This window comes from Elaeis guineensis, chromosome 15 (genome assembly GCF_000442705.2).
Source record: "Elaeis guineensis isolate ETL-2024a chromosome 15, EG11, whole genome shotgun sequence".
In the NCBI taxonomy this organism is placed as follows: Eukaryota; Viridiplantae; Streptophyta; class Magnoliopsida; order Arecales; family Arecaceae; genus Elaeis; species Elaeis guineensis.
In genome coordinates, this window is record NC_026007.2 from 69355471 (window position 1) to 69375222 (window position 19752).

The window sequence follows — 19752 nt, forward strand, 5'->3', positions numbered from 1 at the left end:
ATTTATAAAAAATTATATATATTCACAAAAATTATATATATATTGACAGAAAGTCATATATATTGACAGAAAATCATACATATTGACAGAAAATCTATGTTCATAGGAAATCATAAAAAATTATATATGTTCACAGAAAGTTATATATATTCATAAAAAATTATATAACAGAAAATCATATATATATTCATACGAAATCATATGATAGAAGTTATATATATTTATAGAAAGTCAAATAACAGAAAGTCATACAAGATATCAGTAAGTCATGAAGATATTTTTGTCATATAAAATTTTTAAATAAAAATATTAATTTATAAATATTAAATTTATATCAAAAAATAATAATTATATAGTCTAATTAAAAGAAGCGGTACATTCTATGTAAAATTTTTTGCACTACAGGCAGTGTACAAAAAATTTCTCTTTGCATTAAGGAGTCTCCGTCCAGGCGGTAAGATAAAGGTTAGCCCATTTCTTCCTAGGCCGAAAACCCGGTGCGAACCAGGCTTGGGTTTGGGCCATTTCGGAGGACGGTCCAAGAGCACATCAACGAGCATACACGTTGGAGGCGGTAGCGTTTTCCGCGGAGGACTAAAAGGATCCAGAAAGCGCTCGCTTTTCTCCACTGCCTCGCAAAATACGCCTCCACTTACTCAAAGCCCGGTGGGTGGAAATTCCCACGGAGGAGAAAGAGGAGGAATCCCGCATCACCGAAGCTCTTCTCCTCTCGCTTCGATCGATCCACTCACCAGGCTATCGCATTAGTCGAAAGTTGTCTTGTTGATCCGCTTCGCGTCGAAATCGAAGGTTTTCTTCTGGAGGTCATTTTGATCCGATCTTTTAGATTCTTTCTAATAACAAAAAAATCGAAGTGTTTTTTTTTTTTTATTAATCGAATAGGTTGGTCGGTAAGTATTATAAAATACATTCTTATGATCTCTCGTTATGTGAAATTTCTAATCTTGACTGGATCTTTTGAGAGGTATTGAAGTATCTGTTGTGTTCCAGATCATGCGTCTCACCTGGATTTCGAAGTACTTATATTATTTTTTGCACGGTTTTTTTTTTTTTAAGGTATCTAAAGCCGTCGCTCAGGATTTTTTTTGGTTACGAGCACCATTATTTCCTGATAATGAAGTATTTTTACTAGATTTATTTGAATCAAGGTTTCAATCTATTGCAAGATAGATGCCTTTTAGTTGGGTAAGTGGGGAATCATTTCTGTGGTTGGAGCACTATATAGAATAATATATGCATGATATATGAGCATGGTGGAGATGAGGATGTTGAGGCGAGACAAATGATATGGGGAAAATTAGGAGGGAAAGAAATGGAGCATTAAGCAGTGCAAAAATATGGTCTTGTGTCGAGGGATAAAGGTGATAAAAGTTGTAATGTATGCATGGCTACGAAGATTGACAGAAATCTTTCATAAATGATGACCGGGAGATCAGTCTGTGGATCCTTACAAGCAGTCCCCGATTTTTTTCTTCTCCTTTTGAGGTGTTGCCTTGGAAGAAATCGACATCTCAATTTTATTATGACAATCATAGGACTAATTTTTTCTTTGGGAGTACACAGTAAGAATGCTACAACACTGAGCCAAAGGTTCTGCCATAGAGATAACAACCCAATGATGCGTCCAGAAAAAACTATTAGAAGAAGTTGGTTTACCATTTCTTCATTGGATATGGAATTTATGTTAAGGATTCAAATGGATGTGCGGTTTGAAAGAAACATTCTGAAAAGGAAAAAGAACATAACCTTGAAAAGAAGGCTAAATTAGGTGGACAAGTTTTGCAACATCTCACGCATGATGCTAGTTCTCTTAGTCAATGGCACCTAGACCCACATAACTACTAAGTCAGATTTTAGGTAGTTTTCATATTTGCAGATATGAATCAAGAATATGGTTGGGTAGGAATGTTCCTTTATAACAAATGAAATGAGAGAAACTATAGGGAGTACAATTACAAAGCTTTTTGTCAGGTGAGTGAAGTTAAAAATGTAAGCAATGTCTATTGTACCTTTCTGTACTGCCCGATACCGACCTTACCATACCATATTGGTAAGGTGATTGAGGTTCAGTTCATTTCATGAGCTGAATTGATCCATATCAGTCTGAACCGAGTGGAACCATCTTGTACCACCCAATACCCACCGGTGCTGGCCAATTTTGCATGGCATCTTTGCTGGGATTGAGAAAACAAGTGTTGGAAGCCTATCTTCATGCGGGGTAATGTACTAGAACAATATTGTGGTTTGATTTGGTATATGAGCCAATTGTATCAGTATCGGTCGAACAAGTAAAACCACCTTCTACCACATGGTACCGATCTGTTCCATCCAAATTCAGATGGTACCTTGGCTGAGAGCTAGAAACAAGTGTTGGAAGCCTATCTCCATATGGGGTATATACCTTACTGTACCTAACTATACCATATCAAACCAATGACGTACTGATACAGTTCTTGGTATCGGTTTTGTAGATCTTGGATGTAAGTAGTGGTTTTGATTGAATCAAGAAATTTTTGGTGGGAAAAATCACCTACCCATATTATTATTCTCTCTTCAAACTTTTTCCCAAATTTTAATATACCTTCCATAAAATGTTTTGCTACGTAGCCACTGGTTCAAAGTTGTAATAGAGGGATAGAGATGGCTTTTACAAGTTTTGATTCGAAAATGTATCTTGAAAAAGAGTGAGTGAGGGATGTTGGATATTGAGGTACAAGAGTGTGAGAGTGAGAGTATGTGTCATACACAAGGACATGAAATGGTTGGTGACAAACTATATGCCTCTATATACAAGATTCACAGAGATGATAGGAAATGATTGGCATGCTGACACTCGATAGGAAGTAATTGTTGGACATCTGGATGTTTTGTTGTTTGGTATTTCCTATGCCTTTATCACTTTAAATTTCTATTATTTTCATGGATAATTCATTTTGTTTATTTCTGTTCACAGGTTCCCTGATTTCCAGTTTGCTTTGTTAGTTCATGTAGGATGGCATTTGCTCCATGACAACTACTGTTGGTCCTGTCAGCACACGATTGCATCACTCGTATTGGAGTGGGGATGTATCTAAGTCTAGTTTCTCGCAGTCAAGATTTAGAAGATCTGACAAGAAAACAAGAAATGGATTCTTGTTGATGGATGTAAAAGCTGTTGCTGCAAAGCCAGATATAGATTTTAAGGATCCAAACTGGAAAAAACACTTTCAGGAGGACTGGGATAGGCGTTTCAACTTGCCACATCTAACAGATATTCTTGATTTGAAGCCAAGGCCAACTACATTCTCTCTCAAAAAAAGGTTGTCATGTCCCCACATCGAACTGAACTGATTTGCCTTTCCAAAATAATGTTAAGATGTTTTGCTGTTTTGCTTTCAGACAATACATACCTGTCAACCACCTGTAATGAATGTATATACTCAGTTATATCCGTTATTTTTCCTTTTCAAACCAAAGTGCAGTAATGTTTTTATTTGGTTTTGACAGAGGCTCTCCTGAAAACGTAAATGGTGCACCAAATGACAGGAGGAATGACTATGTGTACAATGATGATAGGGCACTTCTGAAGGTCGATTCTTGCTAGACGTCTCTTGAAGTTTTTTCTCAACATACTTTAAACAACAGCAACCTATCAACTTGAACAGAAATTTTTGCATTTCCTGGACAACAGAGATTCCAAACATTGTGATCATGCAAGTGCTTTGTAGTTTTTTTTTTCAAAATATTTTTAAATTAACTTTCATCTTTTGAAAGCTATATCTGGGACCCAAATCAGATTTTCCTTTAATATTCATGAGCTACAGAAACATTAAGGGATAGGATAAAGAAGATACTAGCTGGACTAGATCCTTGTTTAACATTGAATGACTATGCAAAGTAATTTAGAATTTCATAATGCACAATTTAAATTAAATGGAATATAAATAATTCAAAATCATAGTAAATTTTTGTTTGATGTAAATATTTTGAAAGAGAATACAGTTCACTTAATAAAATATTACAAACAATGATGGCATGGAGTGACCACTGTACAAAATAGAGGCAAAATGGAATTGTAAACAGGTTTCAGGGTATCCTTGTTTTGGCTTTATGTATGTATCTTGTTAATAACCCGGAACTTAAAATTGGGATCACTGAATGCAAACGATGCCTTTACTCCACCTCCGTGCTATTCCAAGTTGTAAACAACAGAATATCTACTTTCCTTCTATTTTGACTTGTCAATTTTTAAACTGTCATCTAGTTTTGTAATTCAATTCTGATTCTAATCAGTTTATGATTTTTAGACCTACAATTTAAATATCACTGGATTAAATTCTTGAATAAAACCATGTTGGATATAACTAGGAATGCTTAGTAACTTATTAATCTCTGTCAGACAAACATAAACAAAGTCTACCAAACAATGAGTAATTTTGCACAGGCAAAATTATTTGAGCGTATCTAGCTTCAATATATCTGAGAGTACATTTTTTTTCCTTATTGGGGCTATTCATGCAAGAACTAGGTATCCAAGTGTCTCAAATGTCTGCCATGTTAACCTCTAAAAAATGCAACTCAGAATATTTCTGTGAAAATAATTGCATTAACATCATTGTCACTTGTCAGTAAAGGCCTTTTCTAAGGAGGTCTCATTGTATACCTCCTGATGAAGCCATGTAATATCTTGTGTTTCATATTATGCTTAACATGGGGAGCACATGCATTAGACCTTGATTATTTCGATGGCTGATGGAAGAACAAGGATGAGTCTATTTATTTTTGTTTGATTCTGTGCATGGGCCAAATTCAAAGCAGGTTATTTTTTTCCAAATTTGCTTCTATATTTATGTATCTTTCGTATATGTATTGCTGGATCTGCACTAAGCAATGATCAGTATAGCAGATCTCGAATACAACTCAAATTGTTTAGATATGATATTTATTTTTTTAATATGTGTGTGTGTGTGTGTCTTTCTTTTTAAAAGGATGAAAATTTGTGAAGCTTATACTAATTCCTCAGTGTTGATTCCTTGGTTCATTTATTTCCTTATGTCTCCATGTTTTGAAGCATTTCTGTATATCTTCAAATATATGCATTAGATATAAAGATTTAATTTCATAATAAATAAAAACATCAGAGTATTGCTAATAATGTAACCTTCACATATTAAATAAATTTTAGTATGGTGAATTGCAATATGTATTGTTCATAAGCAACTCATTTAGAATAACAATATCCACGAGCAACCTTTTAGATCAAAATCCTCGAAGACGATAGTGCCTGCATTATCTTTATGCTATATCACCAAGTGATTAAAATCACTGGCATGTTGTTTCTTGAACAAGTTATTGTCTGAATTAACATAATGGGGACTGTTTATATCAGAATTCTGATCACTTGTTATTGGTTATATGCTTATACATAAAGCTGCCTTACAAGTAAAACTGGTATGAACAAAACTGGTTTCAAGGTGAGAAGGCATGCTGCTAGGGAACTGTTCCAACAGGGTCAATTATCAGACTGTTCCCCAATACCTTCTCCTTGTTGGGCACCTTAGCAGCTTCCCTTTAGAGTGGACAGTAGAAGTTATTGTAAATGGTTTTGTACGTTAAAATTTTAAAGGTGAATTTTTTTTTTCTGTGGTGGTTTAATTGTTCAACAAATACATTGGTTATGAAAGCCTCAACAAAGTATTATTTATGTGAAACTTCGCTAGTCGGTTGTTGCCTCTTTGGTGCCATCATTGTGACTATTCTTAAAGTTGTAGGATCAGGAATTGTTGTATAGGCTTAAGGGAGCTTGATATGCATATCCAAGACAACCTTAAAGTTCTTTGAGGCCTTCTAAATGAAAGAGGGATAAATGCATGAGCTGATAAACATGTTCAGTAACATCAGGAGTGCTTATGAATTGTATAACCATGAGATGATCATGGGAAGTTGCATCTTTTGCCTCATTTTATTTAAGCTCAAAAAGAAGTCAAATAGTCCAAAGCATGAGTTTGCTTATTGCCTTCATAAATTTTGCATTCCCCTTCTTGAATGTGCATATTAGGGGCCATTGTTTGGTGCAATAGTAAGGGTCTAGGGTTGACAGGTGCAATGGCACAAGTTCAAGTCCTAGAGCAGCCACTTTGCATGAGAAAATGCCAAATGTTAGGTCTATCTCCAGTTTGCCCCTCCAAGGACCCTGGACCAGAGTTATAACTGGGTAATGTACTTTTCTACTTCTTGAATTTGCATATTGGTAAAACCTAACTGGTTTTTTAACTAGTTATTATTACTGAAGCTGCTGTAAATTCAGATGTAAGTATGTTAGAACTCATTCTCTTGAACTATTAAACCACATCAGATAGCTCCTTATGACCTGCATTTTCATTCAGATCAAGCTTAATAGGCATCTTCTGCACTTGCAAGTTTCCAAGTTGAAAGTTAGACTAGAGATAACAGTATACTCTTGACTACAAGCTGGTCTACGAGAATCATTAGATTCAAAACTTATTGCTGCATACACATAGTTCAATTTTATGTTGACATTATATTAGTCATCCACCAGTTTCATGCTACCATCCTTGGGAATATTTGGTGCATATAGTTTTTAATTTGACCATTTTCATGATTTTCTTTCTCGCATTACTATGTTACGTGCACTTTCTGGTCTAGCGAATGCTCAAACCTTCATTTTAGTGAAAGTTGTCTGAAACTAAGAAAATTTCACGTTGGTTGTCATTCACTAAAATTTTCATGTAATTACAATTTATTTTATTTCTTTCAGGTGATCAAGTATTCTTCACCAAATTCTGCTGGAGCAGAGTGCATTGATCCTGATTGCAGCTGGGTGGAGCAATGGTATTATTGAGGAACTTTTACCATGTTGAGAAGAAGCATCTTTTGCTATATGAATGGATGACCACTATTTGCCTCTCCCTCATTCTTTTACCCTCTTCACGAGTGTTGCAATTGTTTTCTATGACTTTGGAATCCCATTTGTAAATATTCTTGTAGTTTTGAAAATCTGGTTATGAAGTTCTTCAAGAAAAGTGTTCAGCTGCATATCCATTCATAACTTCTAGCATAATACATGCAGAATGATGATATTTCTATTTTATTTCCTTGTTCTTTCTATGGATTAGTAATTCTCACATTACCCTAGGGTGCATCGTGCGGGGCCACGTAAGCAAATATATTTTGAGCCTGATGTAGTAAAAGCTGGAATTGTTACTTGTGGAGGGCTCTGCCCTGGTCTTAATGATGTCATTAGACAGGTTAGTCTCTGTTTGTTCATTTTTTATGTTTTGTCTTAGAGCATATCCTTTTTTGTTTTAAACACCAGTTTAGATGTTTAAGATGCCTTTATGCACTTGTCTTTGCCAAAGTGAATAGGGTCCATGAGACTGTTCATGCTCATTGATCATTGGAGCTGATGATTAACTCTCCACCATTTCAGATCTAGTGACTGCTAAAACACCATCTTTGTGGTTTGTAGTCTGTACAATCTATTAGCAAGTTATTTAAAAGAAAAACGAAACAAAATTTCCATTATACATCAAACTCTATTCATATTCTTCTGCAATAGAAGCTAAGATTATTATCCAACAGTTACCAGTTCATGATCAAGAGCGATAGGCTTATAATGATCAAGTGCAATTGGCTTGTAATAAGTATTAGCTGTTGGTAAGGTCAAAAATGTCCATTATGGCAACTAAGAATACTGAAAGCCTGTTGCTTGTCCAGAAAAGATGTTGGTTACTAGCCTAAAACATTATAATCATTGAGAAACTGTACAAATGCAAATCATCTGCTAAAAAATTGATAAGTTTGACTTTTGAGTATCTTAAGTAGCTCTATGTTGAAATCCAAACTCGAGTTTGATATTCAATACATCGGGAACATGTCAAAGAAACAATAGACTAGAAAGCTTTATTTATTGATATATTCATTTATATAGGCTACTATTTAAGTTCTGAGAAGGAATTGATCTAATATGAATATCTATTATTTACCCAGAACTGAATCCAAACTCCATAATAGATGTTAGATGGAAATCCAATCTTTTGATGTGCATCCGAAATGGATCCAAACCAAATTTCACCTTGTTAAAGCCCTTGGTATTCATGGTGATGATGCTATCCTGCTGCATTCTACTTGATGTTAAATAGTACTATTAAATAAAAAGTAGGCACTCAATTAATATTGAGACTGGATTTGCATCGAAATGGATCTTACCCAAATCTCACCTGTTTAAAGCCCTTGGTATTCATGATGATGATGCTATGCTGCCACGTTTCACTTGATCTTAATTAGTATTATTAAATGAAAATGGACATTCAAATATCTTTGAAATGAATTTATAGTCTTATTTTCATGTTTCTTCTATATGATAAATTTGCTAAAAGAAATTTCTTTGATAGACTATACTAATGACCACATATCATGTGTATGGTCGTATTTGAATATATAACAACCCAAATCATGTTTTCTTTATTGTCTATTTTTTTTCTAGATTATGTTATGTCATGTTTGACCATTGATAGATGCACCCTTTTCAGAATTCTGTAGCCATATGCATGTCAACCATATACTGTTGCCCCACGAGTGGATGAATACAATATATGTTTGCATTAATATTCAGCAATGTCAGGGTGTCCACAATTTCTTCCATAGAGTTTGTGTTTGTTTCTTTCGGAGAATATCCTTCTTCATGGTATTCAAGTTCTATGAATGAGGACAAATCTCCTACTTGGAATTACTGATGATACAGGAATTTTGTCTGTAAAGAAATAGTTTGTTGTTGATTTTGGAAATTTTTGCAATGATTCTTCCTGCATGATTCTAGTTTCTACATATTAATTTTTTGATGCTTCAGCCAATGCCTTTAAAATCGTCTTGACTACTGAACTTGTCTAGTTCTGTTAGGATTTCTGTAGATGACTTATGATGTGAATGTCAGGCATGTTTTACAATTTCTGCTGTTAAAATAGTGGTTCCTTACATTGGGCTGGCTGGATATGGAAATCTTGTTAGAAAGAATCCACTGATTGGTTTCTACAATGTTTTCTGTAATTTGATAAATCATAGAGAGCAGTTTTGATTTGCTTTCTTGTGATTACAGATAGTTTTCACCCTCGAAAAATATGGTGTTCAAAGGATTGTTGGAATCCCATTTGGTTATCGTGGTTTTTCTGAAGAGGGTTTAGAAGAAATACCAGTGAGAACAGTTCCCCATAATGCTTATGGTGTTTATGTGGTCACATTTTTATATAACTATACCATAAGACTACAGTTTGTTCTTTTTTCTCCAGTTGTCACGTAGAGTTGTTCAAAACATTAATTTGCAAGGTGGGAGTTTGCTGGGAGTTTCTCGTGGAGGGGCTAACCTTAGTGAGATTGTAGATAACATTCAGGTAAGCTGAATTGCTTGCCAGTTTACAGGTGATAGTTTGATCGAATATAGATTTTTTTTCCAGCATTAACGTGCATAAAACTTTTTCTTTAAGACTGTGTCAATAACTTTTTTCAGGCCAGGGGAATTGATATGCTTTTTGTACTTGGTGGTAATGGTACACATGCAGGGGCGAATGCAATACATAATGAGGTGCTTCTCTTTGTTTCTTCATGCTTGGAATTTTTATCATTCTTCTAGCTAAACAATTTACATTATAAAATCTCAAAACTTCCAGTTGGTGTGGGCATTCAACTGCTATACTACCGGTTGTAATCAACCTTCATTTGGTCCACTTCTAATTAGGAATCAGTATTTCTCATTTATATTTTTATTCTTCAAGGCACTCTAACTTATCACTCATCTGCAATAAGACGTGTTTTGTATACATTATTACTTTTATGCTCATCTGCAGTCCTTTTGGTCTGCAGTGTCGTAAGAGAAGAATGAAAGTTTCAATTGTGTGTGTTCCAAAAACCATTGACAATGATATTCTCTTAATGGATAAGACATTTGGTTTTGACACGGCTGTAGAAGAAGCTCAACGAGCAATCAACTCTGCATATATTGAGGTAACCTGTTATATTGCAGTTTTCTAGTTTCTCCTGGGTGACTCAGATTGAAAGGGGAAAAAATGATTTGGTTCAGATATTTGTTGTTTTTGTTTCTTGTAAATTAATTCTTTTCTGCTGCAATCAGGCACATAGCGCATATCATGGTATTGGGCTGGTGAAGCTGATGGGAAGAGAGAGTGGGTTCATAGCCATGCATGCATCTCTTTCTAGCGGGCAGATAGACATATGTTTAATACCCGAGGTGTGTAGTTTCTGTATCCAGTTCCTTTCTTATACTCATCTGCTAACAATTCCATGACCTTGGGATGAAGGTACCTTTTGCTTTAGAGGGACCCTATGGTGTCTTGCGGCACCTTGAGCATCTAATACAAACCAAAGGACATGCTGTAGTTTGTGTCGCTGAAGGGGCAGGGCAAGTAAGTGAATAATCTGTATAGTAACTATGTAAGGTTTCTTGAATGACATGTGGATTAAAATCAATTGAGAATATTAGTCTATGTTTCTCCAATTTGTATTAATTATCACTGTATCTTTGTTTCCACAGGATTTTCTGCAAAAGTCAAATGCAACAGATGCATCAGGAAATGTAGTTCTTAGTGATATTGGTGTCCACATTCAACACAAGGTTTATGCTCACTATCATTAGTATGCTTGTTCTTCGTTTTGTTTTAATGGATCTAGTGAGAACAATTGTTGACTGGGGTTTGGTATACATGATATACAGCAATTGAGGAAAGGATTAGATAAGTCTATTATTCTTGTTACAGCAGCTAGTTAGGAAATTATTATTATTATTTTTTTAAAGATTCATAATGAACTCAATATAAAAGTTAAACTCTTAACAATTGGAAATTGTGACGTTTTCACTGATTGATTGTTCAGGATTTCTTTAAGTCTTTATAGGGAAAAGGCCTCTAGATCAGAAAAGAGAAACTCTACCTCTAGCCAGCATTTTCACTATCCAGTTGCGCAAGGTGTTACAATGATTGGAGTTGGTTTCCTTTCCCATGACCAGTGCTTGTGCCTGTATAATTTTTAGTTGGAGTGGTTTGCCACCAGTTTTCTGATTTATAATTTTGAAGTTTTTCAGGAATCTATGATGGTTGGCACTTGAATCATTGTTCTTTCTTTTAATCAGGGTCTTGCTGGCATTTTTTCATCAATTCAGAATTTAATAAATGTGAGCTAAGAGGCAACATTTGAAGAGAATTCTTGTTATAGCTGCCTGCAGGACTCAACAACGAACTTTGTTAGTGAAGGAAACTGAATTTTTGTGAATTGGTGAAAAGAAGGTTGCTTGTTAAGGAATGTCTAATTGTTGACGAGAGCACACAATTTAGAAGTTTTAATTTTAGTTTTCATCATTTGCAAGGGAACGTGTGATGTATCATAATCATGACCATTAAGCAATGTCCCAACGATTTAAGGCTGACAAAAGGATCTACATAATCTGCAATCGAAGAAGTAACCCTAACTGAAGGATCTACATAATTTGTAATTCAAACTATCATTTGCAATTGTGGTCATCGTCAGAGATGGCGCTGGTGGCAGCGTCAAAACCCTAACCGAGCTGAAGTGAGAGGGAGGGAAAAAGTGATTGGGAGGTGGAGTGACGCAAGGTCACATGCGGGGGGGGGGGGGGGGGGGGGGGGGTTATAAAGGCAACAAACTACATGAACTGCCCTGAATCTTGCAGAACCAAGCGATCGTGCTTGGTTTGGGTCAGTTCAGACCAGTTCAAGGCTTGTTTTGAACCAAACCTGTATCTCGACCTAATTTTCCACCTGGAGTGGTTGGTACGTCCCAAACCGGTAAGTTCGAGTCAAGATTGGTGACTTTATATTCATGCCTCTTGCCATTACACATAAAACAAGTAAAACTATACATTCCCTTTCGGCTACTATCCTTGTACTATCATGTAACAGATTGATACAGCTACCAAAACTAACTACTAGTGCCTCAAGTTTCTTAGGAGGATGTTATAAGTTTTCCACATAACTGTAATTTATCTTGATTAGTAAAAGTGGAAAAACATGTTCTTAGCACAACTTTCCATCAGCTTCAACATGCTCATTATATAGGGATGGGGAAGGCTACAATCTCATAAAAATAACTTATTCCATCTTGCAATGCATCTATTTCACCTCAATGTCATTAGCTCTGTGAAAAGCCTACCAGAGGTTCTGTAATTCTGTATTTTGTTGCAGATTTTGCACCAATTTTCTTTTCAATATGTGTACAAAATATTCTTTTTATCTGCAGTCTTTTCTTTCAATCACATTATGGTATGTTCTCAAAGGAGTAACTGGCTTTTGATTCTATGCAGTTTCCCAGCTGCATTTATTTTTAAAGATCGGTCATTTTATGGAATGATTGCACTTATATATCGTGAACAATTAACATATTTCTTACAGATAAAGAAACATTTCAAGGGCATTGGTGTTCTAGCAGATGTAAAATATATTGATCCTACTTATATGATCCGAGCATGTCGGGCCAATGCATCTGATGCAATCCTCTGCACTGTTCTTGGACAGAATGCTGTAAGAATCATTTCTTTTCCTTATATGCCACCATATATTTGCAACTTGCCTCAGAAAAGAAGCTATGTATCAATGCATGTTGTGAAGAATGATTTAGCTAATTGTTCAGTTCTGCTGGCAAACTAGACAATGGGGAACTCATTCTCCTTTGTTGATCTCATTCTAAACTGGTAAAGTCGTTAAATGATTGTGAAAATTGTTGTAATGAGCCTGTTTACATCTCCTAGTCATGAAGACAAAATGATTTCTTTCATATATCTTTTTATTGTCCAGTACAACAAAAAATTATAGCAATTTGGCTTCATCTTACGAATATGGTTTTTACCCAGTGGTTCTGCTCGTTATTTTAAATTCTTTGGAGTGATTTTCCTAAGAACAATACTACCTGGACACTCATGTCCGGGCTCCAAAAATCATGTTGAATACATATCTGAGTCAGATATGTATCAGACACTTGGATGGATACTTGTAAAGTTCCATGGTTGCGACTTTCAAATATTGGTGGAGAGTTGGAGTCTTGTACAAATGAATTTGACCCTCCATGTTCATGTTAAAAAGGGGTATTCATTCGTTTTAATGATTAGCTAAGGATGTAGACATTGAAATAACTTTGCAAAATGTTATTCTCTTATATCCTTGATTGTAAGTTTAAATGAGAAATATATGTACTGGAAAACCTTAACAAACAATATCTTCTTATTATTTCTTGTTAATACTTAAACAAACAACATTAAAGGTATAAACGTATTATTTTATTTAGGTAAAATTACACTGTATCCTATGTATCTCTGTATGCCCTTTGTTCACTCTTGCTGAGTCTGGCACTTGGACACACGTTTGGATCCAATTCTCATATCCATGTCCATGCAACACTAAGTACTCTATATGACGTTTAATATGCGGCAGGTAGGTTAATTCCAATGACATGACCGAATAGTTGCAAGTACTCTTCTTGTGTAACTGAGAGACATGTTGGATGTATAGATTCTGTTATTACATATTTTCTTCGAGTTCATGTAACTAAATCTCATGTTTTCTTGGTGGGTGAGTTTACTTCTTTATTTTCTCCTGGTGGTTTCTTATGAATTTTTAGCTCAGTACATTGTTGCTTACCATATCTGTTATATGCTCGAGCATTATAAGAAAAAAATCACTTTACCAGTTCCCTGTGTGAAAAAGTGGTGAGGTATATCTGTTGTATGATAGCCTTATGCCTCTGAGAGTTGTGACAGAATTCTCTGATACAGAAGTTAAGGCCTGAAGGAAAATAAAACTAATAATAAATGCATTGAAGGCAATGCAGAAGTTGCACCCAATTGGATTTTTTTGAAAACTCCAACTAACATAGCCTTAGTATGGATGATAGATCTGAGGTCTCAATAAAGAGGGAGTAATTATCCTATTCAAAGTGGCCACATGTGGGTCTGAAATCCCCTTCCCCAACTAGTTTTCTCAGTAAATAACCAAAACCCATGTATGAGGCCGTGACTGAGACAAGAAAAGGCAGACAGTGGATCCTCTGCATGCAGGCATTTCAGAAAATGATAATTATTCAGAAGAGTAGCTCAGGTTTGTATTGAGAGTTAATGTAAAGGAGGGGAAATCTTCAATAGCTCGATAAAATTATTCAGGATCAAGATATTACGGTGATACCAGAAAAGGATGAAAAAAATAATGAATGATTCATCATTTGAATTAATTGGAATTGTTCTTGGTTATATTTATGTTTTAAAGCCGCTGAGCCTATACCTTATCAGCATTGGGCAAATTGCTAAATCTGTTAGATATTTTCATAAGATCAAGTTATTTTATATAGCACAAATATTATCTATATTTTTACTCCTTTTTCTCCTGTCACTTATGACTGCATTGCTTATTTTGATTGCTTTAAGTTTGTGAGGCATGCTTCTGCTTACGTGATTACAGTTATTTATGCAAGATGCCACTTGAGTATGCATGTGCATTTCTTATATCATGATATGTTCAGGTTCACGGTGCATTTGCGGGTTTCAGTGGTATTACAACAGGCATATGCAACACCCACTATGTTTACCTTCCCATTCCAGAAGTCATTAGATCTCCCCGGTGTGTCGACCCCAACAGCAGAATGTGGCACCGATGTCTGACATCCACAGGCCAGCCAGATTTCCACTGATCTGTCTGTAGATCCATTTTCCCTTCCTGCTGCAGAGCTGCATCATATATAGTTTATTGCTCTTTCGCTGGTATTCAGAAATTCAGGGTTGATCAGAATCCGCAATATTAACTGAAGGGAGATGGAAGAGTGTAAATAAGGATTTAACTTTTATGGCAGTTTATAACAAACAAACAATGTTTACTGGGTTTTTTAAGATGGTAAATTTTACTGCAGATTCCAGATTTTTTCTCTGTAGCAAGAAGCAAGTCACAGTAGTATTTTTGTTATTACGGTGGTCCTGTGGGAAGTATGTGGCATGTAGCAACTAGCAACTATGCTATAGCACCCACATGAACTGTATTACTGGTTGGTATTCCTTTTTCACCATTATCCCCTTAATTGCTGTTTACTTCAATGGCTAAATTATTCCATCAGGGTTGTATTGCTGCTTCAAGCGTGGAATTGTTCATATTGCATTTGCATTTTGTTTATGTTTATGATATAATTTTTGCCTCAACGCTGCAGACCCAAGCAATGGCTAGAGGAACTTGCCAATCCTGAACTGCAATATTTCTCCCATAAAAATCATATAATCGGTCGAAAAGAATTAAATTTTAGATTTCTTCAAGGTCCAAACGTAGAGCAAATTGATATATAACCGATTGATTCAAACTAAATAAAGGGAGATACTGCTAGAAGTAACTATTCCAAGAAAATAACCGGATAAGAAAAATTGGAAACAAAAGGAGAAGAAAGAGAAATTTAAACAAAGTTGGAGTCGACGAACTTTAGGAATTCTCGATAGGGATAAGATAAGCAGAGTGGATCTCAGATCCGGAGCTCCGACGAGACGTCTCAGTCTACTCTTTCAACGGTGGCATTTGGCAACCGCCCCTCGAACTAGGCGAGAGAAAAAGGACGGTGGAGATCCGGGAAGGAGCCGATCACTATTATCGGAAACTCCTTTGCCGAGTTCTCTTTCCTCTTTCCAAAACAACGCGCGCCTCTCCACCGATGATTTATATGACCTTGCGCGAGAACAAGATCTCATTTAATTAAGCAATAAATCAGATGTGAGGTTCTCCATCGGCCATCGGATGAGATACAGAGGGCTTGTGATTACCCAATGATGGGATCTGGTCTGAATTGGTGGTCCGCGTGGATTCCGGTGGAGCAGGAGTGGTGGGCGTGGAACAGGATAACACGGTGCGTTGCCACAAATTAGCTGGCACGGGTACTTGGTCTTGGTAATGGTTATAAATTGGGACATGCGTCCTCGGATTTATTGGATTGAGTAACAGGAGCTTATTTTCTCCTTGTTAATGTGGGAATAATTTAACGGCTGGATGTTGTGATGATATTGGGAGATGGGTAGCGTGGTGTTGTCGACAATGGAAGGTCTATGAAAACATCCTTCATGTCCAACCACCACTTGAAATGAGTGTCACATATCCTGAGTGGTTGAATGGCTTTGTACAAAAGATTCGTTCCATAATTTATTTAACAAAATTTTATATAACAAAATAATTTTTTTTTTTTCCGCAGCCATTCCTATGTGGTGCTAAAATTTGCAACAGTGAAGTAACTTTTTCTTTTCAAGTTTTGTTTTCACGTACAATCTACGGGAAAAAAAAAAGGCATGAAGTTTGATTTTATAAAGTGAATAATACTTTATCTTTTCGATGAATCAAATTATATAGTAAGATACAGTCATTTTGTGTACCTTGAGCCTGTCAAATTATTGTGATCTATGAAGCCACGATATGGCAATGCACTAGTGTCCAGTTTAAAAAAATATCACTTCACATCTGCTTACGTTTTCAAATTATTACCCCCACTTTTGCTTTTATCCTGCTGAAGATGAGCAAAAAGTGTCTATTTCAAAATAACAATTATCCTGAATTAAGAAAACCTAAAGAGTTATTTTGGACAACAAATCCAAATTATTACGATGTGTGTATAGCTTTTGGGTACTGGAGTATTGGAGACTTATATATATATATATATATATATATATATATATATATATATATATATAGCAGGTTTCCTCTCTCGTAGCATTGGATGTCATTCGAACTAAGATATGTGCCATTGGTGCAACTCGAGATAAAGTTGAGACATTTTAGGAGATATAAATTGCAAAGATAACAGAAAAATTACAATTAAACTTTGGAATGGAAATGGATAACAAGCATTCATGTAACGATAATAATGATGGTGGTGGTGATGATGATAGTAACAGTAGCAGCAGTGATAGTAAAAAAAATTAACAAATTAGAAGTATCGAAGGGATAAGCATCCACACATAAAAAAGACATGCTTGGAGATGCACCAACAAAAAATCAAACCTGCAACACTCTTGTAGCAAAGGAATGTGATCGCCGTGGCATTACCTACTTCACAAGGTTCACTTGATATAGATGTAGGCTTGAGATTGTTTCAAAAAAATACAGGAATTTTTGTTGCTGTATCTTGATTTAGTTTTTATTTATTTTAAAAAGGTCCTCATTCGTTGAAAGGAAATGCTTGATGTTATTGAGAAGTAAATCTGCTGGCAACACTGTAACTCGAGTGACTAACAAATGTATTGGCTTCTTAAACAGTCATTGAGCTTCTGTCTTTTTCTGTGGCTCACATGCTCTAGATCAATCATATAGTTCTCCGGATGAATTATTATTGCTGACAGCTTCCTTGTTTTGGGTGGTCACTTGTATAAGTGACAATTTACAAGCAGTGCTTACAGATGGATTGCAGTGGCCATAGAAGTCTATATCAGTTGTGGATTATATTAGGTCAATATTTAAAACAAAATGGAGCATTTTTGATCATTCAATATGGAGTATATCTATGGTAATATATTCTTATATGTGTCTTAGCAGATGGACCAATTGGGTTAAAAGGTAGAAGTGAACATATCTGATTCTGCACAAGGATATTCCCAGCCTTGGCATGAACATATCCAATTGGTTAAAAGGATATTTTTTATGTAGAAGCTCCATGAACCAAAATTAACATGGCTTTCATCAGTTGTCTCCATAGTTTAAGAATAGTGGTATTTCATATATAAAACATTTTCTGGTTTGATTTAATGTATTGATAAGTAATTGGAAATTCTGAGGATAAATTTTTTACACTTCATAACATGTTTCCATTGCAAATCTTTGCGAGCTTTCAAATTCAAAATCACGTAGTTATGGTCATGCATAGAGCCTTTTGGTTGTTGTATCTACAGGAAATCAAGCTCTAGACTTAATAAAAATGCCAGCTTCCTCTGTTAAGTATGGACCTTATCCTGTTACCGAAGTTTCAAACACCTATAGATTGTTTTATCTGACATCAAATTAACTTGAGTTGATCACTTCTTTTCCTTCCGGTTTTGATTCAAAAAATATTGAACTGGGGCCCTCAAGTTCTCTGCTAGCCTGGTCCAAAGCAGAGCAGGAGACATTGCTTTGGAGAAGTATTATAAAAATGCCTCCTCCTTTAAAAAGAATTACTGCAAAGACAAGGCCGAATCATGAAAATTCCTTCATAGACCTTTTGTTTTATTTTCTTGCATCACTCATCTTTCTTTCACTGACCCTCCCCCAACAATGATCACAACCTGGTGGGCTTCTCTTGGAACCTTGATGGAAGAGGAGTATAAATGTCGACTACCAAAACTCACAAATGGCAAAATAGCCGTACACCATCACCTATTTTGTTAATGCACGCTCCAAACCCCCCCCCCCCCCCACCCCCCACCCCACGCACATACGGGCATGTGCGGTAGATACTTGGATGGTGTTTGGTTCACGCACGTGGAGAATATTTGGTATGAAATAATCCACTTAAAATCAAAGATCACGTGACTGAAGATGATGAGATCATCATATTTGATTAGACTATAGTGATCCTATGTAATAGTAATTTCAAATCATTTCTATTCCTTAAATCAACTCTCAATTCAATGATGGGATATCTATCTTTGAACTCAGGAATCCAAGTCACCTCCAAGCAATGATCTTAAGCTGAGATATGAGGATAAAATACCCCTAATTTAGCAAAACATTTGATATATCAATATATCGTTAATATATTATCTCAATATTATATATATAATATTATATTATATTTAATATTATATATTATATTTATGATATAATATATTATTAATCATATTATTGTCATATTATGATTCAATGATAATTTTAAATTAGAGTAAAATTTTTTAATATATTTTATATTTATATAATAAAAATATTTAATATAGTACTTCTATTTAAGTTATTTTTTTAATTAAAGTAAATATTTATATTAATAAACAATATATTATAAGTATAAATAAAAATATTAATTCTATAATAACAATTAGTATACTTTTATAGGATTAATAAATATATTTTTATAGAAACTATTAATTATTAATATATTAATAAATATGATAATATTTTATTTATAATATATTATATATGGTTAATAAATATATTTTTATGCAATATATTATGGATAGTTTTGGTATTATATAATCAGTAATTTTAGATTCTCACAAAATAGCAAACATGTTACTCATAGATACCAAAAGATCTTTAATCGTCGGACCATGACCTACCAAATACCGTGATCTTAGATCATTGCTGATCAGATCACCACAGAATTTGGATCACCACTGATCTCGAATCACTGTAATAATCCTATTTGGATTACTAAACGCTATCACACATATGAGCACATACAGTAGATATTTAGGAGATGTTTGGTTTGCAACTGGGATCAAAATTGAAATAGAAATTGGAATAAATTGGAATCAGAATGGCCAAATCTCCCAAAGCATTTGGTTCGTGATTAGAATTGAAATCGGAATAAAAATTTGAATCGTTAGGAGAGAGCAGGAATTGAGTTTTAGATAGATTGAATCATTTCTATTCTATTTCGGAATCGGAATCAAAATTGGAATGAGACTTCTCCCAACTTAATAGTTGGAATAGCAGTCATCCATTCGCATGCCGATTCCATACCCCACTCTCCACAACCAAATATCTTCTTAGGCTTTGGATTTATGCATGCCAATAT

At 35.1% G+C, this 19752-nt stretch overlaps 1 protein-coding gene across 1 annotated transcript; it reads left to right on the forward strand.

Annotated features, from left to right (window-relative positions):
- The first annotated feature begins 2986 nt into the window (after positions 1-2986).
- LOC105058322 (ATP-dependent 6-phosphofructokinase 5, chloroplastic) lies at positions 2987-15134 on the forward strand. The gene is given in 14 exon segments (XM_010941203.4): positions 2987-3026; positions 3029-3320; positions 3508-3589; positions 6779-6852; positions 7157-7268; positions 9116-9211; positions 9306-9407; positions 9524-9598; positions 9877-10017; positions 10145-10261; positions 10332-10436; positions 10565-10645; positions 12435-12563; positions 14551-15134. Coding segments are annotated over 14 exon segments (1587 nt in total). The 5' UTR covers positions 2987-3013; the 3' UTR covers positions 14719-15134.
- The last annotated feature ends 4618 nt before the right edge of the window (positions 15135-19752 follow it).